The sequence below is a fragment of the Neovison vison genome, chromosome 2 (assembly GCF_020171115.1).
Source record: "Neovison vison isolate M4711 chromosome 2, ASM_NN_V1, whole genome shotgun sequence".
NCBI classification, from domain to species: Eukaryota; Metazoa; Chordata; class Mammalia; order Carnivora; family Mustelidae; genus Neogale; species Neogale vison.
The window spans coordinates 153,992,826-154,015,501 of record NC_058092.1 but is presented as its reverse complement, the minus strand read 5'-3'; the positions used below and the strand labels follow the sequence as shown (position 1 = coordinate 154,015,501).

Here is a 22,676-nt window from a genome sequence, read left to right as displayed (position 1 = left end):
ATTTGCTTTGCAAATTTTTAGCTCAGGCTGTTTTGCAAGCTTTGTGTTCTACGCAATCATCACATAAAGGATTACATTCTTCATTTATTAATACGTCAAATATATACAAATCCTGTATTTAGAAACAAGGTACAGCATTACCTGAAGAAATAGCACTGTCAAGGAGCTTATGAGAACTAGGGACAATGACGCATGTGTGTAAGAATGATAATACAAGACAGAAAAACTGTGTGCAAGAGAGATTTAGTGTTGTGGGCAAAGAAAGACCACTTCTAGGCAGGATTTCCAAAAAGAATTTCAAAAAGGGCACAATGTTTAAGTTAGGCTTTAAAGAGAGATCAAATTTGAGGCCCGTGGAGAAGTGGAGGAAGATTATTCTAGGCAGAGAACTAAGCACCCCATAGATCTGGCACTGAGAATAGGGAACTATGTATAGGAGAAAACAGTTTGATGCCAGAAAAGAAAGGTGAAAAAGGTGCTTGGGATCTGGTCTCAGAGGTTCCTGTGCTGCTAAGGAGTGAATTATTTCATGTTATTCATTGTTACCTAAAATTTGTAAATGTCATTGTGTACTTGACATGATAGGATATAGATGGTGCCTTATAGGAGCCGAATTTCTCTTTTGAAAATTCCAGTTTGAGACATGATAATCACATGCATACTGAGGGAAAAATAAACGTTTAGATGTAAATTGTGCCTGTTACCCTAGAATAACAATATAATAATACCCTAGAATTAGCCTGTTCCCTAAGTGGGAACTTAGGGAAATAAAGTGAAACATAATATATATATATACAAAAGGAGAGGGACAGCGTGAGATTCTTGTAGCTGAGGCTCACGTCTCCACCTCTTTAAGCAGCTGGCATTGAGAAACAGGCAAGGTCAGAAGGAATTCCAAATATGCTTGGCCTTTAAGCTTTATAAATAGAAGCCATGCTATTTATACATAACCTACTTAAAATACCCTTTATTTTAAGTGGCTAGCTGGGACAGCCATCCAAACTTAATTCTGGGTAGTCCAGAGACTCACAACTCAAGCAAAGAAAGGAAATTTTCCCCAGAAAACATTATTATACATTATGGTTAGTTTCCACAGTACTGATATTCCTGGGAATAGACTGTTAGAAGTTCATTGTCTTTGGCAGCTGATCTGGTAAGAAACTTGTGAAGCAAAACCCTCTAATCTCTTTCATTGCAAAAAGGTCCAAACATACAAAAGAATAGAAGATAACATAGTGAATTTAATTGCCTGTACCTATCACACAGATTCAATAATTATCAAGATTTCGCCACATTTGCTTTACCTTCTCCAAAAATTTGTTTTTAATTGGGAGGTGTTATAAGCATACTAAGTAATGCCATTCCATCCCTAGTGTTAGAGTGGGCTGATAGTGAGGCTTTAACAGGATGGCTGGAGGCCAGCAAAGGGGGCATCACAGCTAGCTACCTGGAAAGCTAGACAACTGTCCTGGCAGCAGTCCAAAGACAAAGCCCCAAGACACTGGATCAAACCAGACAGGGCCAAGACAAATAAGGCCAGAGATCCTGACCAAGTAATGGAGAAAAGACATGAGACCCTGCTCCCAAAGAAATCACTTCCCCAAGTAAGAAATATCACCCTCCCACCCCCAGTTAATCACTATCAATAAGGGATAGAGACCCAAACCGTGGGGCATGGAGCGCTCCTGGAGCTCACCTGCTTTCATATCTGGAGAGTGTACTCTCAATTTAATAAACTTTCCTACTTGCTCTGCTTAACCTAGTGTCTGGTCCGTCCTTGAATTCTTTCTTGCATTGAGACCAGGAGCCTCCAGTGACATCCCTTGGATAGGCTGTGTGGCCACCTCGGAGCCGAGGGGGTCTCCCCTGTTCACACAGCAATACTAGACCCTCATTTGGAATCTCTTATAGGTGCAAACATTTTCTTAAATAATCTTAATGAAATTAACATATGTAACATTAACTATAACTCTTTTGTATCACCTAGTGCCAGTTTATAATCACATTGTATCTAGTCTCCAACAGGCCTTGGTTTTAGATGGTTTGTTTAAAAAAACAAAGAAGACCCATACTTGACGTTTGGTGGTTAAGTCTCTTAAGACTCTAAATTGGAGCAGCCCCATATCCCCCGCCCCTTTCTCCATGACCTTGACTTATTCAAACTGGGTCAGTTTTCTCATGAAACATACGACATTCTACATTTGCCTCTTATTTCTGTTCCTCTCTACCCCAAAATACATTTTTAAGTTGGATAGTGTCCATTTCCTACATATTAATACCCTCCTTGGCATAGATGAGAAAGCTAAGGGAATTTATTGGGATAAACATAAGTTGGGTATTTTTTTTCTTAACCAGACAGAACTGAATTTTAATTTTAATGCCAGCTTTGTCACTTAGTGGCTGTGTAAATTCCTATGTGTCTGCATATTTTTAACTTCTCCAAGTTGGTTTCATTATAAGCATATTGATAATTTCATGGGGTTGCTATGAGGACCACAGAAAGAGAATTTATAAAGGACCAGTGGCAAGCACAGATAAGGCACTACAGAACTGGAATTACCCAGGGGGTTACTTCGGTGAGCACCTAGCTCCAGCTATGGCCAAAGCCTCCTGAGGGACTGGTTTGCTTGATGAAGTTACCAAGATTTGGTTTATTTCCCAGATTTCAATAGATAGGCGTCTTACTAATTATAAAAACAAGAGCTGGCTTTTTTTTTTTTTTGCAAGAATCTAAATTATATGGGTTGTCATTAAAAAAAAAAAATCCAATTTAAAACCTAATTCCAGAGGGGAGGAGTCAAGATGGCGGAGAAGTAGCAGGCTGAGACTACCTCAGCTAGCAGGAGATCAGCTAGAGAGCTTATCTAAATATTGCAAACACCTGCAAATCCATCGGCAGATCGAAGAGAAGAACAGCAATTCTGGAAACAGAAAAACAACCACTTTCTGAAAGGTAGGACTGGCAGAGAAGTGAATCCAAAGCGACGGGAAGATAGACCGCGGGGGGAGGGGCCGGCTCCCGGCAATCGGCGGAGCAACGGAGCACAAAATCAGGACTTTTAAAAGTCTGTTCCGCTGAGGGACATAGCTCCGGAGGCTAAACCGGGGCGAAGCCCACACGGGGTCGGCGTGACCTCAGATCCCGCGGGGTCACAGAAGGATCGGGGGTGTCTGAGTGTCGCAGAGCTTGCGGCTATTGGAACGGGAAAGCCGGCTGCAGAGACAGAGCCGACAGTAAGCTCGCAGCTCGGAGTTGCCTTGAACCGGTCGCAAGCTCGGTGAGCTCGGAGCGCGGCCGGAGGTTAGGCAGAGGCGAGTTACTAGGAGCTGTCGCTGAGGGCGCACAGGGGAGCGGGGCCCTGGGCTCTCGGCTCCTCCGGGGCGGAGACCAGGAGGCCGCCATTTGTATTCCCGTCCTCCGGAACTCTACGGAAAGCGCTCAGGGAACAAAAGCTCCTGAAAGCAAAGCCGAGCAGATCACTCAGCCCGGCCCCTGGTAAGGGCGGTGTAATTCCAGCTGGGGCAAAGACACTTGAGAATCACTACACCAGGCCCCTCCCCCAGAAGATCAACAAGAAATCCAGGCAAGACCAAGTTCACCTACCAAGGAGTGCAGTTTCAATACCAAGGAGAGAGCAGCAGAATTCCAGAGGAGGAGAAAACAAACCACGGAACTCATGGCTTTCTGCCTGTGATTTTTTAGTCTTGCAGTTAATTTAATTTTTTTCTTTTTCATTTTTTTTCCCTTCTTCTGCTAAAATTTTTTTTAACTTTTACCCTTTTCTTTTTTAACGTTTTTTAACTAGATTATTTAATACATATATATATTTTTTTCTTTTTTATACTTTTGTTTATTCATTTTCTTTTTTTTAATTCTTTTTTTTCTTTCTTTATTTTTGAACCTCTTTTTATCCCCATATCAGAAGAGATCCTAATCTCTTCAATCTTTTTTTTCTTAATTCTTTTTTAAATTCTTGATTGAATTTTTAATTCAATCTCTTTTTTTAAATTCTTTTTTTTCTTCTTTTTCTTTCTTTCTTTTTGAACCTCTTTTTATCCCCAAATCAGAAGAGATCCCAATCAGAAGAGATTGGGAGATCCCAATCAGAAGAGATTGGGAGATCCCAATCAGAGGAGATCCCTCACCCAATCGTGAGGGGGGAGAAATCCCCCCTCACATTTGGGATCTCTTCTGATTTGGTTAAAGCATATTTTCCTGGGATTGTTGCCACCCTTTTAGTATTTTACTTGCTCCTTCATATACTCTTAGCTGGACAAAATGACAAGGCGGAAAAATTCACAACAACAAAAAAGAACAAGAGGCAGTACCGAAGGCTAGGGACCTAATCAATACAGACATTGGTAATATGTCAGATCTAGAGTTCAAAATGACAATTCTCAAGGTTATAGCCGGGCTTGAAAAAGGCATGGAAGATATTAGAGAAACCCTCTCCAGAGATATAAAAGCCCTTTCTGGAGAAATAAAAGAACTAAAATCTAACCAAGTTGAAATCAAAAAAGCTATTAATGAAGTTCAATCAAAAATGGAGGCTCTCACTGCTAGGATAAATGAGGCAGAAGAAAGAATTAGCGATATAGAAGACCAAATGACAGAGAATAAAGAAGCTGAGCAAAAGAGGGACAAACAGCTACTGGACCATGAGGGGAGAATTCGAGAGATAAGTGACACCATAAGACGAAACAACATTAGAATAATTGGGATTCCAGAAGAAGAAGAAAGAGAGAGGGGAGCAGAAGGTATACTGGAGAGAATTATTGGGGAGAATTTCCCCAATATGGCAAAGGGAATGAGCATCAAAATTCAGGAGGTTCAGAGAACGCCCCTCAAAATCAATAAGAATAGGCCCACACCCCGTCACCTAATAGTAAAATTTACAAGCCTTAGTGACAAAGAGAAAATCCTGAAAGCAGCCCGGGAAAAGAAGTCTGTAACATACAATGGTAAAAGTATTAGATTGGCAGCTGACTTATCCACAGAGACCTGGCAGGCCAGAAAGAGCTGGCATGATATTTTCAGAGCACTAAACGAGAAAAACATGCAGCCAAGAATACTATATCCAGCTAGGCTATCATTGAAAATAGAAGGAGAGATTAAAAGCTTCCAGGACAAACAAAAACTGAAAGAATTTGCAAACACCAAACCAGCTCTACAGGAAATACTGAAAGGGGTCCTCTAAGCAAAGAGAGAGCCTACAAGTGGTAGATCAGAAAGGAACAGAGACAATATACAGTAACAGTTACCTTACAGGCAATACAATGGCACTAAAATCATATCTCTCAATAGTTACCCTGAATGTTAATAGGCTAAATGCCCCAATCAAAAGACACAGGGTATCAGAATGGATAAAAAAACAAAACCCATCTATATGTTGCCTCCAAGAAACTCATTTTAAACCCGAAGACACCTCCAGACTTAAAGTGAGGGGGTGGAAAAGAATTTACCATGCTAATAGACATCAGAAAAAAGCAGGAGTGGCAATCCTTATACCAGATCAATTAGATTTTAAGCCAAAGACCATAATAAGAGATGAGGAAGGACACTATATCATACTCAAAGGGTCTGTCCAACAAGAAGATCTAACAATTTTAAATATCTATGCCCCCAACATGGGAGCAGCCTACTATATAAACCAATTAATAACAAAATCAAAGAAACACATCAACAATAATACAATAATAGTAGGGGACTTTAACACTCCCCTCACGGAAATGGACAGATCATCCAAGCAAAAGATCAACAGGGAAATAAAGGCCTTAAATGATACACTGGATGAGATGGACATCACAGATATATTCAGAACATTTCATCCCAAAGCAACAGAATACACATTCTTCTCTAGTGCACATGGAACATTCTCCAGAATAGATCACATCCTCGGTCCTAAATCAGGACTCAACCGGTATCAAAAGATTGGGATCATTCCCTGCATATTTTCAGACCACAATGCTCTGAAGCTAGAACTCAACCACAAAAGGAAGTTTGGAAAGAACACAAATACATGGAGACTAAACAGCATCCTTCTAAAGAATGAATGGGTCAACCGGGAAATTAAAGAAGAATTGAAAAAAATCATGGAAACAAATTATAATGAAAATAGAATGGTTCAAAATCTGTGGGACACAACAAAGGCAGTCCTGAGAGGAAAATATATAGCGGTACAAGCTTTTCTCAAGAAACAAGAAAGGTCTCAGGTACACAACCTAACCCTACACCTAAAGGAGCTGGAGAAAGAACAAGAAAGAAACCCTAAGCCCAGCAGGAGAAGAGAAATCATAAAGATCAGAGCAGAAATCAATGAAATAGAAACCAAAAAAACAATAGAACAAATCAACCAAACTAGGAGCTGGTTCTTTGAAAGAATTAATAAAATTGATAAACCCTTGGCCAGACTTATCAAAAAGAAAAGAGAAAGGACCCAAATAAATAAAATCATGAATGAAAGAGGAGAGATCACAACTAACACCAAAGAAATACAAACTATTATAAGAACATACTATGAGCAACTCTACGCCAACAAATTTGACAATCTGGAAGAAATGGATGCATTCCTAGAAACATATAAACTACCAAAATTGAACCAGGAAGAAACAGAAAGCCTGAACAGACCCATAACCAGTAAGGAGATTGAAACAGTCATTAAAAATCTCCAAACAAAAGCCCAGGGCCAGACGGCTTCCCGGGGGAATTCTACCAAACATTTAAAGAAGAACTAATTCCTATTCTCCTGAAACTGTTCCAAAAAATAGAAATGAAAGGAAAACTCCCAAACTCATTTTATGAGGCCAGCATCACCTTGATCCCAAAACCAGACAAGGATCCCATCAAAAAAGAGAGCTATAGACCAATATCCTTGATGAACACAGATGCAAAAATTCTCACCAAAATACTAGCCAATAGGATTCAACAGTACATTAAAAGGATTATTCACCACGACCAAGTGGGATATATCCCAGGGCTGCAAGGTTGGATCAACATCCGCAAATCAGTCAATGTGATACAACACATCAATAAAAGAAAGAACAAGAACCATATGATACTCTCAATAGATGCTGAAAAAGCATTTGACAAAGTACAGCATCCCTTCCTGATCAAAACCCTTCAAAGTGTAGGGATAGAGGGCACATACCTCAATATCATCAAAGCCATCTATGAAAAACCCACCGCAAATATCATTCTCAATGGAGAAAAACTGAAAGCTTTTCCACTAAGGTCAGGAACACGGCAGGGATGTCCATTATCACCACTGCTATTCAACATAGTACTAGAAGTCCTAGCCTCAGCAATCAGACAACAAAAGGAAATTAAAGGCATCCAAATCGGCAAAGAAGAAGTCAAATTATCACTCTTCGCAGATGATATGATACTCTATGTGGAAAACCCAAAAGACTCCACTCCAAAACTGCTAGAACTTATACAGGAATTCAGTAAAGTGTCAGGATATAAGATCAATGCACAGAAATCAGTTGCATTTCTCTACACCAACAACAAGACAGAAGAAAGAGAAATTAAGGAGTCAATCCCATTTACTATTGCACCCCAAACCATAAGATACCTAGGAATAAACCTAACCAAAGAGGCTAAGAATCTATACTCAGAAAACTATAAAGTACTCATGAAAGAAATTGAGGAAGACACAAAGAAATGGAAAAATGTTCCATGCTCCTGGATTGGAAGAATAAATATTGTGAAAATGTCTATGCTACCTAAAGCAATCTACACATTTAATGCAATTCCTATCAAAGTTACCATCCATCTTTTTCAAAGAAACGGAACAAATAATTTTAAAATTTATATGGAACCAGAAAAGACCTCGAATAGCCAAAGGGATATTGAAAAACAAAGCCAAAGTTGGTGGCATCACAATTCCGGACTTCAAGCTTTATTACAAAGCTGTCATCATCAAGACAGCATGGTACTGGCACAAAAACAGACACATAGACCAATGGAACAGAATAGAGAGCCCAGAAATAGACCCTCAACTCTATGGTCAACTAATCTTCGACAAAGCAGGAAAGAATGTCCAATGGAAAAAAGACAGCCTCTTCAATAAATGGTGTTGGGAAAATTGGACAGCCACGTGCAGAAAAATGAAATTGGACCATTTCCTTACACCACACACAAAAATAGATTCAAAATGGATTAAGGACCTCAATGTGAGAAAGGAATCCATCAAAATCCTTGAGGAGAACACAGGCAGCAACCTCTTCGACCTCAGCCGCAGCAACATCTTCCTAGGAACATCGCCAAAGGCAAGGGAAGCAAGGGCAAAAATGAACTTTTGGGATTTCATCAAAATCAAAAGCTTTTGCACAGCAAAGGAAACAGTTAACAAAACCAAAAGACAACTGACAGAATGGGAGAAGATATTTGCAAACGACATATCAGATAAAGGACTAGTGTCCAAAATCTATAAAGAACTAGCAAACTCAACACCCAAAGAACAAATAATCCAGTCAAGAAATGGGCAGAGGACATGAGCAGACGTTTCTGCAATGTTGACATCCAGATGGCCAACAGACACATGAAAAAGTGCTCCATATCACTCGGCATCAGGGAAATACAAATCAAAACCACAATGAGATATCACCTCACACCAGTCAGAATGGCTAAAATCAACAAGTCAGGAAATGACAGATGCTGGCGAGGATGCGGAGAAAGGGGAACCCTCCTACACTGTTGGTGGGAATGCAAGCTGGTGCAACCACTCTGGAAAACAGCATGGAGGTTCCTCAAAATGTTGAAAATAGAACTGCCCTATGACCCAGTAATTGCACTACTGGGAATTTATCCTAAAGATACAAACGTAGTGATCCAAAGGGGCACGTGCACCCGAATGTTTATAGCAGCAATGTCCACAATAGCCAAACTATGGAAAGAACCTAGATGTCCATCAACAGATTAATGGATCAAGAAGATGTGGTATATATACACAATGGAATACTATGCAGCCATCAAAAGAAACGAAATCTTGCCATTTGCGACAACATGGATGGAACTAGAGCGTATCATGCTTAGCGAAATAAGTCAAGTGGAGAAAGACAACTATCATATGATCTCCCTGATATGAGGAAGTGGTGATGCAACATGGGGGCTTAAGTGGGTAGGAGAAGAATCCATGAAACAAGATGGGATAGGGAGGGAGACAAACCATAAGTGACTCTTAATCTCACGAAACAAACTATGGGTTGCTGGGGGGAGGGGGGTTGGGAGAAGGGGGGTAGGGTTATGGACATTGGGGAGGGTATGTGCTTTTGGGTAAATTGGAAGGGGAGGTGAACCATGAAAGACTATGGACTCTGAAAAACAATCTGAGAGGTTTGAAGTGGCAGGGGGGTGGGAGGTTGGGGTACCAGGTGGTGGGTATTATAGAGGGCACAGCTTGCATGGAGCACTGGGTGTGGTGAAAAGATAATGAATACTGTTTTTCTGAAAATAAATAAATTGGAAAAAAAAATAAAACCTAATTCCAGGGCGTCTGGGTGGCTCAGTCATGAAGCGTCTGCCTTCGGCTCAGGTCATGATTCCAGGGTCCTGGGATCGAGCCCCACATCGGGCTCCCTGCTCAGCGGGGAGCCTGCTTCTCCCTTTCCCACCCACCCCTCCTGCTTGTGTTCCTTCTCTCACTGTCTCTCTCTGTCAAATAAATAAATAAAATCTTAAAAAAATAATAAAATTAATTCCATTAAATGAAACAGCTACTTACCTTCATCCTGACAATGTGGTCGAGGCCAAAAGAACTAGCAGTGTTTATGTGCAGGAGAAAGAAAGAATGATTCAGGAATTGAACTGTATTGCTCAGATGCTTCTGCAGACACACGTGCATCAGAATTGTCTGGGCCTGAGTCTGCATTTGAATGTGCATGCCACAGTTTGAGAATCTATGGGAAATTCTGGGTGCAAACTTCTCAGAGTTGGTGAACTTGTCCCAGAGTTATACAGCTATGAAATGAAGAAGCTGCTATTGGAATCAGGACCCTTAGACTTCAAAGCCTATGTTTATTCCTCTAGGCCAAGTTTCTAACTGCCAAGGACCGTCACAGAGCTCTCACTAAACCACTCTATCAATCTTCAGCAACACTGAGCTTATTAATGAACTCATGTCTTCAAAGCCTTAAGATGCTGCGTGATTTCCCTTAATTTCTTTCCGTAAGAGATTTATCCGATTGGTCTTTTAGGTCCCTCTTCCCCTTTAATCACTGGTACCACTTTTGCTTACTTACACTCCAACCCCCATGCCCTGCCTTCCCTCCCACCCACCCCTCAGTCTTTCTCTTTGGCCAGCTTAAGAGAAGGGATTTCCAGTATCAAGTTCTGGCAAGTTTAAAATAAAAATTGAAGATGCAGTGCAGAGCCTTGGGACAAATTCACAGTTTCTTTAGATTATCTGCACTATTTACAAACAGCTATTTCATGTCTGTGACGTGCAAAGTGGAATTCATGGTTCTGATCCTAACCCTGTCCTGGATTTAATGACAGCATAATAGAAAAAGCTACGGTTCCCCTATCCAGAAACTTAGGAGGGGAAGGGAATGACAAGACCAGAAAGAAAGAAAAAGAGATCCACATTCAAACCTTGCACACATTCTGAGGATTAAAACCAAGTCATCTTGACCATTAACAGAATATATCAAAGTAGTTTTCCTCCATGTCTTTTCATGATTTCATAGCCCACATTTTATTTCATTTTATTTATTTTATTTTTAGCACTGAATAATGTACTATTGTTTGGAAGTACTACCGTTATTTTCTGCTCACCTACCAAAAGACATCTTGGTTCCTTGACTGTCACTGGGCAATTATGAACTATCTGCTATAAGCATCTATGAGCAGGCTTCTGTGTAGTTGTTAAGTTTTCAATTATTTTGGGTAAATAAATACCAAGGATGGTGATTGCTGGATTGTATAGTAAGAATAAGTTTACATTTTTAAGATATTGACAAACTGTCTTCCCAAGTGGTGGTACCATGTTGCATTCCCACTGCAATGAATGAGAGTCCTACTACTCACACCCTCATCAGCATTTGGTCAGTTTTGTGGATCTGGGTTATTCTGATAGACGTGTGTGGTATCACTCTGTTGCTTTCCTTTGCATCTTCTTGATGATACAGGTTTTGGAGCATTCTTTTTAAAATTTTTTCTTAATTTTTATTATTACTTTAAGATTTTATTTATTTATTTGACAGAGAGAGAGAGAGATCACAAGTAGGCAGAGAGGCAGGCAGAGAATGAGAGGAAGGGAAGCAGACTCCCTGCTGAGTAGAGAGCCTGATGCGGGGCTCCATCCCAGGACACTGAGATCATGACCCAAGCCAAAGGCAGAGGCTTAACCCACTGAGCCACCCAGGAGCCCCTGAGCATCCTTTTACATGCTTATTCTCCATTCACATATCATCTTTGGTGAGGTGTCTTTTCAGATCTTTGGCCCATTTTAGGGGGCCACAATTTGGGTCGCTTGCTTTCTTATTGTTGCACTTTAAGTATTCTTCACGTATTTTGAGGAACAGGTCTTCATCAAATATGTCTTCTGAAAATATTTTCTCCCAGGGTTTGGCTTTTCTTTTCATTCTCTTAACAGTGTCTTTCGCAGAGCAAAACATTTTTAATTTTAACAAAATCTAGCTTATTATTTCTTTCACAGATCATGCACTTGGAGTTGTATCTAAAAAGTGATTTTTAAACCCAAGGTCATCTAGATTTTCTCCTGTGTTATCTTCAAGGAGTTTTATGTCTTTCATTTAAGACTGTGACCCATTTTGAATTAATTTTTGTGAAAGTTGTGATTTTTTTTTTCAGTGTGGGTGTCCAGCTGCTCGAGCAGCATGTGTTGAATAGACTGCCTTTGCTTTTTTCCTATTACCTTTGCTCCTTTGTCAAAAATCAGCTGATGATAGTTACACGGGTCTATTGCTGGGCTTTCTTCTGTCCCATTGATTTATTTGTCTGTGCTTTCACAAATGCCACACTGTCTTATTTACCATAGGGTAAATAAAGTCTTATTTACTTTATAGTAAGACTTGAAGATGGTAATGTCAGTTCTCCAACTCTGCTCATCAATACTGTGTTGGCTATTTTGGGCCTTTTGCCTCTCAGTCTAGAGTTCTGAACCAGTTTGTTAATAACCACAGAAATCACTTGCTGGGATTTGGATTAGCTCGGCGTTGACTCTATAGTCAAGTTGGGAATAACGGATATCTTGACAATATTGAGTCTTCCTGTCCATAGACATGACTATTTCTCCATTTATTTAGTTTTTCTCTGATCTTGTCAGAGTTTTCTAGTTTTCCTCAGTATAGATCTATAACAGAACAGCAAATACGATCACTGAGACATTGGGTGGGCAGCAGGAAAGAAAGGCAGCCAAATGAGTCTCAAACTCACCGCTCCGAAGGCAGAGAGAACAAGGTTGAGACGATATACATATTGATGAAATGGGCGGAAAACAACTCTTCATGAAGAAAGATGGAGCATGGAACATATACGGAACATGCGCCCCAGTTCACTTTAGGGTGGAGACTTCACAACAGAAGAAGGCAAAATCCAGCCCCTGATGTCAGGAAGTTAGCTTAGGACAAGATGTGGCATGCTGTGAGAACTGGTGTAAGCTGGATAGGGTCTTGGGCTTGTTAGCTCGGGTAAGGAATGCACGGTCTTGCCTGTTCATAAGCTGGGCCTTATCAGTTGACACTGAGTCCAGGCTTCTGCAGAGAGAGCTAGTGGATGTGCCAGTGGGGTCAGAGGAGATACAATAGCTGATTAGGGAGAAACAGTTCTCGGAAAAACAAGCTTTAAATTTTCTGCTAGTTTTGACCTTATTAGCCTTGTGTCACACTCAAGGTTTTAGATCTTACCCATATTTTGTTAAATTTATACCCAAATATTTCATCTGGGGGAGGTACCAAAATAAATGGTATTACGTTTTTAATTTCAAATTCCAAATTTCAAATTCATTGCTGGTATATGGAGAAGTTATTGACTTGTGTATATTAACTTGATAACCTGCAATGTTGCTATCATCACTTATTAGCTCCAAGAGTTTGGCAGTTCTTCTGGATTTTCTGCATAGATGACCATGTCATCTGCAAGCAAAGAAAATTTTATTTCTTCCTTGCCAATCGACGTACCTTATATTCCTTTCCTTTTCTTTTCTTATTGTCTTATTGCTAGGAATTCCAGTTCAATGTTGAAAAGCAGTGGTAGAACTTACACCAGTTAGAATGGCCAAAATTAGCAAGACAGGAAACAACATGTGTTGGAGAGGATGTGGAGAAAGGGCAACCCTCTTACACTGTTGGTGGGAATGCAAGTTGGTGCAGCCTCTTTGGAAAACAGTGTGGAGATTCCTCAAGAAATTAAAAATAGAGCTTCCCTATGACCCTGCAATTGCACTCCTGGGTATTTACCCCAAAGATACAGATGTAGTGAAAAGAAGGGCCATCTATACCCCAGTGTTCATAGCAGCAATGGCCACAGTCACCAAACTGTGGAAAGAACCAAGATGCCCTTCAATGGATGAATGGATAAGGAAGATGTGGTCCATATACACTATGGAGTAGGATGCCTCCATCAGAAAGGATTTATACCCAACTTTTGAAGCAACATGGACGGGACTGGAAGAGATTATGCTGAGTGAAGTAAGTCAAGCAGAGAGAGTCAGTTATCATAGGGTTTCACTTATTTGTGGAGCATAACAAATAGCATGGAGGACATGGGGAGATGGAGAGAAGGGAGTTGGGGGAAATTGGAAGGGGAGGTGAATCATGAGAGACTATGGACTCTGAAAAACAATCTGAGGGGTTTGAAGTGGCGGGGTGGGGGGAAAGTTGGGGGCACCAGGTGGTGGGTATTAGAGAGGGCACGGATTGCATGGAGCACTGGGTGTGGTGCAAAAACAATGAATACTGTTACGCTGAAAAGAAAAAGAAAAGAAAAGCAGTGGTAGAAGGGGACACCCTCGCTTTTTTCCTGATCTTAGTGGGAAAGCTTCAATTTTTTCACCATAAGCCCAAGGTTAGTTCTTAGCCTTTTGTAGATTTCCCCCTAGTTAGCTCCATGTAGTCTGTCTCATTACTCAGCATTAGACCTTCTTTCTGGCAATCATCTTCAGCCCTCTCAGCCCACATCAGTTACAGGTGGTTATATCTGATTTTGGAGCTAATCTGGACTAAGCCAGAAGTCTGCAGGCAGCAGAATGCCTTTACTAATGGGGCTTGGAATTAGTATTTGATGTTTCTAGACTAAGTCTTGGGCATTTTCATGGTCCCTGAGTAACAGATTCCTCCTAAGTGGGATTTGTTTGGCCCATAAAATTCAATGTCCATTTTATTTCCCTCAGTAGCACCTTAGCTAACTTCCATTTTCCGAAGCTGAGTAAACCAGGTTGGAGCCATGACATCTAAGTGGTTTTCTGCCAGCCCCACAATGCTCCTGCAGGAGCTGACGTTTTCCCACATGTTTGCATTTCTGTGCCAAAGTAGACCAGCCACCCAAAATTCAATGCTGCTCTTACTTAATTCTACTACTGCCATTTTGTTGCAATTCCTGCTAACCCATCTCATCTGCGGGATCTGTCCCTGGGGTCTATAGCCCTTATGATACAATGTACTTTAGAGAGCCAGACTCACAGTTCAATCAGTTTCATTATCCAGAGACTGTTTCCTCTCGAAATTATTAGTCTCATCATGCCTTTCCTTAATGATTCTGACTTTCTCTCTTTTCACCCTAAAGTTATTGCCCCAGAAAAGGATGTTAGCATCGTATCTCATCCTAATTCCTTAGAAATCAAGCCAAAATTCCTACAGTCTGCGGAGTCCCAAGATAACTCACATAAAAAAAGAAAAAAAGTCTCAGTGCCATATTTATTTATTATTTATGCCTTCTATGAAGAAATTAGGTTACCATCTCCATCTTGGTGTCTTGTAAACCTGTATTTCCAGCCTAGTTCTCTCAAGGTTTCAGATTCATATATTTAACTTCTACCTTCCACCTGGATGGATAATAAGTACATCACACTCAACATATCAGACAATGAAATTCATAGTTTTCTCTTCTGGCTTCTTCCAGTTCCTTGTTTAACAGCAATTACAAAAAAACCCGGCTTCTCTGTATCTGACCCATCAATCTAATTGCCTAAAGTAGAAACCTGTGTTTCACCTTCTGTTCCCGCACACTTCACACCCAATCAGCCAGTCCCATTAAATCTCTCTCCTATTTCTTGAGTGTGTTTTCTCTCCACGCCATTGCCAGCATCTTAATTCATGCCACCCCCACAGTAAACTTCAAACTCCTTAACATTGCATAGCAGATTTTTATCTTAAGGTGTTAATGTGCATTAATCCATAGTTTCTTTCTTCATCCTGACTTCTCCTGTAACAAAAAAAGTTGGCTAGCACATGAAAGGTAAAGTACAGAGCATATAAACTTTTACAGATTGAGAACAATAGGCTCATGTCAGATAAGCTATTTACTCTAACTCATAGCTTAGTGCTTTAAAACTAAAAAGTCTGCTATATGGTAAGTAATAAGTAAAATGGTATTTATTTTAGCAAGTTGCCAGGCTATGTAGATATAGTATACTACATTACATAGTACAAATATAGTATACTATGTATATTACTATAATACTAATACTATATGATATTAATATTATTTTTTTAAGGTAAGATACTATAAATACCTCATCTTTTGGGGATGAGGAAAATGATTCACAATTTGTTGAGAAACTAGTATATGGTCAAAGAGCCAGGATTTGAGACAGATCGTTGGCCTACGGAATTTGGGCCCTCGGCCATGGCACTCTGCTATTTCTCCATGTATGGCCTATGGACACTGAAACTTTTTAATTTTCATAGCAAAACTTTTACTTGTTAATTTTAGCCCTATTTAAAGTTATAAAATATTATTTGTATACTGGAATACAAACCATATAGAGTATCTGGGCAAGGAATACATTCCCTCTGTAGACACTTAACAAATTCCGGAAGCAATGTCCTTATAGAAGAAGGTTTCCCTGTATGTATATGCAGGAGACACACAAGTGCTAATATTCCACATTATTAACCCTACCTAAATGATTTACTGGATGCACATATGGACTCTACCTCATTGCTCTCCACTTGTGAATATATTGCTTTGTACTGCTCTGTGCCGACCGTCCATGTAGCATGTCACTTGATAAACGTTTCCTCTGCAAGTAGCTAGTACAATTCTTAAGGCCATGAGTAGTATATTCTATTTTTTTTTTTTTTACTGCAATGAAACCTCCCTCAGCCTTCACGCTAAAGCATCAAATCCCTCCAATTCTGAATTTCCCTCGAGCTTCACAATGTTCTTCTGAGCTTTGATGTAATGTAATTTAACTATAAATGATAAGGCTGTCTAAAATTAAACATATTCACATCATGTCTGGCAGGAACCTCAAACTCTACAATCCCCAAAACCCAAAGTAACTTTAAAAAAAATCAAATCTATGCCTCATTTTTTTTTTCCTCCTTCAGGAGCAGAAACATTTTTTTACCCGTAACTTCTCACTCCTAGTCACCAAATTCTAAATTCTCCTCTCACAAATGCCTCTTCTGTCACCCCTTTCTCCTCTCCACTGACCCTGACCAAGTTCAAGCCACAGTCCTCTCTCACCTGACCCCCTGGGACCGCCTCCCAGTAGGGTGCTCCAAATTCAGTGTGTTCTTGGAAGAATCCGTCCTTTGTATTTGTGTTAACTACGTGTCTGAACACGTGATGGGCGCACACGTCCTCCTTCGGAGCAGTTTAGGCGAACACAGTCCTTACAGGTCGCTCAAAGCTCTCCGTGTCAGCAGCCTTCGTTCCAGTCCGCGGGCCACTCGCGGAGAGCGGTGTGTGCCCCGAACACCTGCAGGAGCGCCCTCAGCTCTCCTCTCCCGGCTGTGTGTGCACGTGCATAGGTACCCGTTTCGTTACACGGGGTCGTTAACGTTAATCCCACACCGGGGGCTGCTCAATGCAAGTGGGACCACAGCCGCCGTGCCCCATAATTTACCCGGACAGAGGCTGCGCGCCGCTTGCAAGCAGCGTCCCGGTACTTTGGGTGGGCGGCAGACAGGAAGCCCCCGGGAGTTAACTGCCTCCTGCCGCCCTCGGCTCTGCAAGGGGAGTCCGCATTGACCTTCCGTTTTCCTCGGACGGGACCTGACCTCAAAACTGCAGGGGATGGGCATGGGTAAAAACGCGGACAAAACAAAGGAAAAAAAAGTCTGATTTCTTGCCACCAGATTACCATGCCTCGGTATGACACGTAATTGTGTTAACACGGAAACCTGGAAAGCAAAAGCACGTCGAGCAGCGAAAAGTCCCAGAGCCGCCGCAGTTTAGACCGGCGAGGGGTGGGGGGAGGGTACGGGGCTTAAGTCTAGCGAGAGAGCAGGCACGAGCGCTGTGGGCTCCCTGTCTCTCGCGAGAACCAAGCTTCGGCTCCGCCCTCCACGGCCTGCGGCCGCGTCTCCAGGGGCAACAGCAATGGCGGCGCTCTGCTCCGAGCGGCTCTTCTCGCTGGAGCTGCTAGTCTACTGTGTGCGTCTAGAAGTCGGGCTGCTGCCGCCGCCGCCCGTGGTCGCGGTGGAGGAGGAGGAAGAGGAGGCCGAAGAGGAGGAGGAGGCATCCTCGCCACGGCCATCGCGCGACTTGTGCCCCGCCGTGGCCTTCCGCCTGCTGGACTTCCCCACGCTGCTGGTTTACCCTCCGGAAGGCCCCGGCGCCCCAGCCCCGGAGCCCCGACCCGGCCTGGTCAGCTTCGGTCGCGGCAAGTCCTGTCTCTTCCGCCTGCACCCCGCCACCCTGCGCCGCCAGCTCCTTCGGACCCCGCTTTACACCTTGCTGCTGCAGCTGCCCCCCGGGAGTCCCACGCCCACCCCCCAGCTCCTCGGTGCCTGCAGCATCTCTCTGGCTGCCGCAGCCCACAAGATCCTGGGGCAGGCCGCCCCCAGCTGCTCCCACGGCTATCGAGGGAGTTTCCCTCTGCATAACCAAGTTGGGGAGCGGATTGGGGACATTGCCCTGGGCTACCGCTTAACCGATTTAGGAAGCATCTTGTTGGGGCATCTTGAGAGGCCGGTGGCTTCCACCGGAGGTGGGGTGGAGCGCGGAGAGATCGGTTCCCAGACCCCTCAGGAAAAACTGCAGCCACGCTCAGAGCCAAGAACAAGACATGCCGACAATTTTCTCGTGGGTTTAAAAATCCCCAAAGCACAGAAGGGTTTGGAGGGTTTCCCCAGTAAGACCAACACTGGTGACACGGTTTCTGTGAAGCATGGACAAACCAACTCTATTTGTTCAAATTCTGGTGGTGTGAGAAGCGTTAGCCCCCCAGATCAGGAAGTCACAGAGTTAGACATCGAAACCAACACATTTTGCCCCCCTCCTCTGTATTACACTCATTTGACCCAAGAAAAGATGCCCCCTGTACAGGGTACAATCACCATTAAGCCTCAAATAAATGTACCTGAGGAATCGGATGGTATTTGTGTGGAGGAAAACCGTGCAACTGCCCCAAAACATACTGATTCTCTGAAACGTACTAATTCTGGGGCACATGAAAATCCTCCAGTGCCCATAAATCCTCCGCACGTTCAGGATGCAGGAGCACGTGACCAAACTTCAGATCATGCTCAAACTGAACAAAATAGAATTAATACAATAAGGCAGCTGCCTTTGTTAAATGCCTTGTTGGTTGAGTTGTCCGTGTTATATAACCAACCTGTGGCAAGCCCTACTCAAATACATCCTCACTTAGCCTGGTTATATAGAACTGAGGATAAGAAGTCACCAGAATCTTCTGCCAAATGCACATGTAAGTCTGAATCTAAGGATAAGCTTCCTGTGGGGGGAAATGAAAAGTCAGTGAATCTTCAGTATAAAAAGAACCAAGTCGAAAATCTCAAAAAAGGTAAACATTTTGAAAAGAACAGTGGTGACCCCCCCAGAAGAGTCCCAAGGGGGAAGCTGCTTTATGGTTTAACAAATACACTTAAACTACGTTTAAAGCAGACAAATCCTGATATGTTGGTAGTACATGAAAGAAGAGAGCAGTATAGAAAAATGCAAGCACAAATGTTGGGTGCAAAACTCAGAATTCCTTCATCCAAAGTTAAAGTGTTAAGCTTTGCAGAACAACATCAGAAGCCATGCCAACTACCAAAAGACGAGTGTTTGGGATTAGATGCATCTTTTGCTGAAAACAGTGATACCTCAAAGCAAATCAGTGGAATTTTTGATGACCCTAGCACAACTAAAGAAACTAAACTGAAATGTGCTACTGAAAAAACTGTAGATTGTGGTGAACATAGAACAGATAATGGTTTATTGGAAGAAATTGTGAGGCCTGCAAATTCCACGGTCCCACAAGGGTTTATGCATGCAAGTATTTTGGAAGGAAAAGTGGAAATGAAAGTCCAAAGTCCATGTGTTTTCCAGCAAGTTGCAGTTATTGACAGAATTGTAGTAGATAAAGAAATGGAAGATAAACAGGTCCAAACCACTGATGATGACATTCTTATTGATGATGTCGGTGAAGATAAACCATGTAAAAATAGTTGCTCTGAAAGCATCTCAGAACTCAAGTATTCCGATGACTTCACCAGCCCTTGCTCTTCTGAAGATTTCTCTACCTCTGAGGACACTAGCAGAATTGTACAAACTCATGATAGCAGTCCTGGGTCAGAAAATCCAAAACATAATCAATATACAAGTAAATCTAGTGAAGCAATACTGTCCACAAGAAAAAACAGCAGTGAAAAGAGTTCTGTTCTTAGCCTGCCTTTTTCAGCTGGGTCGCCAGTGTACTCATATAAAAGATCTCATATTTCAAAGATTAAAGGTAAAAGTTTGGAGGAAGTGTCTAGTATCTCTACCAGTGATTTATCTTCATCACATTGGACTGAGGAGAAAGAAAACCAGATAGATCGAAACAGTATGCATAATACTGAAGTTCTAAAGAGGGGTCAGGACATCCCTACTAAACTTAAAACAAGACCTGGTTGCAAGTCTTCAGAAAAAAGCCAGTCACCTCGGACATCGCAAGTGAGTTCTTATCTGCCATCTAACTTGTCGGACCTGGAACTTAATGTCCTGGACAGCAGTGCACCAGATCACTTTGACGAAGACAATGAAGTTGCCTCACTAAGTATTTCCAAGCAATGCAAGGATATTTGCGAATTAGTGATAAATAAACTTCCAGGATATACAGTGTGAAAATACGTGCTTTTAAAAAACATTTTATTTTTGTATAACCTATGTGACCGTTAGTGAAACAATTTTTAATAATTTTTTACATTATTTTAGTACATATATTACATGGGTAATTTTTAAAGAAATATGTTATTTTGATGTCTAGATAGTATTTATTAAGTTGAACAGTATTAATCATGAAATCACCTTATAATCTAGGTAAGATTGAGGTTGTTTAATCTTAGAAGAATAAAAGTATCTTTCTAAACTCTCTGAAAAAATCAGTCATCCTAAAGCAGACTTCAGGCACACCATTAAAAAAGAAGGCTAGTTAATAAGGATAATCTCAGATTCTAACGGGAATAAATCATTTGACAAATATTGAAGAACTTACTGTGTGAGATGCAGAAAGGTACAAAAATGTTTAACATACAGCCTCTATAGGTAGAGCTTACTGTTTTACACATATATGAATTCTTTAGGGAAATCTTTGATACATACACATCCCGTACCCCAATAGGTAAAGTCCTTTTTATATGTCATCATTTTGCTCTACTTTTTTTTAATGCAATTTGTGTGATCACTTGATTAATGTTTATCTTCGTTAAGTTTTGCGATGGAAGGGACCGTATCTGTTTTGCCCACCAGTATATGTTCCTGGTATCTAGCACAGTCTGGCCTTGGTTGGGGTGTGATAAAAGCATGTGTTGAACAAATTAATGAAGGCCACGCATTTAAAATAACCTGATGGGAGGCAATAGAATTAAGCAGTCAAACAAGCAAAAATCCTAAGAATAAGCAGCAGAAAATCCTTATTGGAAACATGGTTATTTGACTACAATATTTTTGTTTTGGTGTCTATAAACAGCCTGCAGGTGTTCAACGAAGTATTTGGGGAAGGAAGCTAAGAAAGGTGTCTTCCAGTTTCTTATATAGAAATTGAGTTTATTGTTGTCATCTCAGGCTGTTCCATAGTTATTTTTAAGGTATGCAAAGTTTGTTTTTATCTAGTGATCATTTCTTTATAATTTCTTCCATTGGTTTTGTACTTAGACCTTATTGTGTTCAACTATTTACATGTAATTTTTTATGTGTTATATTTTAATTTTTATATTTTAATATATCTGATCTTTTTGGATATATGGAGTGAGGCCCTAATTTTCCTTCCTTTGTAAGTAATCAAATAACAATGCAGGTATTATCTTTTGAATGATAGTAAAATTTAGAAAGGTGGTAAGAGATGAGGATATTATATTTTGAGAAACAATATGCGTAAAAGAAATATGGGAATGAACATAATGTACTCATGGGACTGAGAAAATATCTTGATTAGAATGGTAGAGTGGTAGAAAGGATATTTGTTGAGTAAGAAAAGTCCCCGATCGTAGGGAGCTTTAAATCCCAAGCATAATAATAAAGACCTAAGCAATCAAAACAAAAGAGTATTTTAATTTACAGTTGAGCACCAATACGTGGCCATGGCATTTTGAATATTAGAAATTATTGAAATAATTTCTTGAAGGCACAGAAATTATACCAGTAAACATTTTGAAATATGAAGTGCTTCTTAATGGCTAATGGCTATGGTCTTAATTTTTCAGTTAATATAAAGCATCTAGTGTATCATCTCAGAAAATCAAAGTAATTTAATGCTAGGTGTTATAGCTAGATATCAGCTTGGTGTGAAAATTGTTAGCAATTTTTCACTACTATGGAAGAGAAAAATATAAGCAATAATGTCAGAAACATTGGAGAAATAATTCCTTAAAAATAAGCTTTTATTTGATTAGGAGTAAGTCATTGCCTGTGATGAGAATAGAAGAGAAAAATGATTAATTCAGTATGTCTGGGGTACAACAAAGACTAAAGCATTAATGTATTTTAGATTACAAAACTAAGTAGGTAAATAAGATTCTCTTCAAGTCACTCCATCGGTATTTATTTCTAAAATTGTGGTGTTAGTATTAATAGCTTAATTCTAGTAAAAAATACTTCTTTTCATGCATTTAGTACTTCCTATTTGCAACCTATCTTCAATTTCTACTTCCTGTTTTAATTCTACAACCTAGACGCTTAGTTTTTTAAGAATATCATAATAGATACTGTTCCTGAAATGTTCTCTATCCCCTGAATTGCTTAAAATCATTGAAACATGAAATAGTATTTCAGGCTCTTAAATAAGGGAGACCTGTTATTTAATTGTTTGTAAAACTAAGCTACTACAATTCAGCTTTTCTGAATAGCATAGGTAGCTGAGCTGCTGTGGGTGAAACTGAATGGGAGAGGATCTAAGAAGCAGTGAGCCACAGAATGTTAGGACCTTAGGAGGCAGCTGTCAACGGTGACAAGTCCTTTGAGCTATGACGCGTACACAGATTCTGAGAGGGTTCTGTGGATGCATACAATATGTTGGTTTTTCCCCTCGGTCATAGGTACACTGCCCATAGCTTCAGATACA

General features: G+C 40.8%; 1 protein-coding gene across 1 annotated transcript; it reads left to right on the top strand.

Annotated features, from left to right (window-relative positions):
- Positions 1 to 17,512: 17,512 nt before the first annotated feature.
- Positions 17,513 to 21,728, top strand: MAP10 (microtubule associated protein 10). Its single transcript, XM_044239356.1, has one exon. The coding sequence runs from the start codon at positions 17,513 to 17,515 to the stop codon at positions 20,240 to 20,242; it is 2,730 nt and encodes a 909-aa protein (XP_044095291.1). The 3' UTR covers positions 20,243 to 21,728.
- The last annotated feature ends 948 nt before the right edge of the window (positions 21,729 to 22,676 follow it).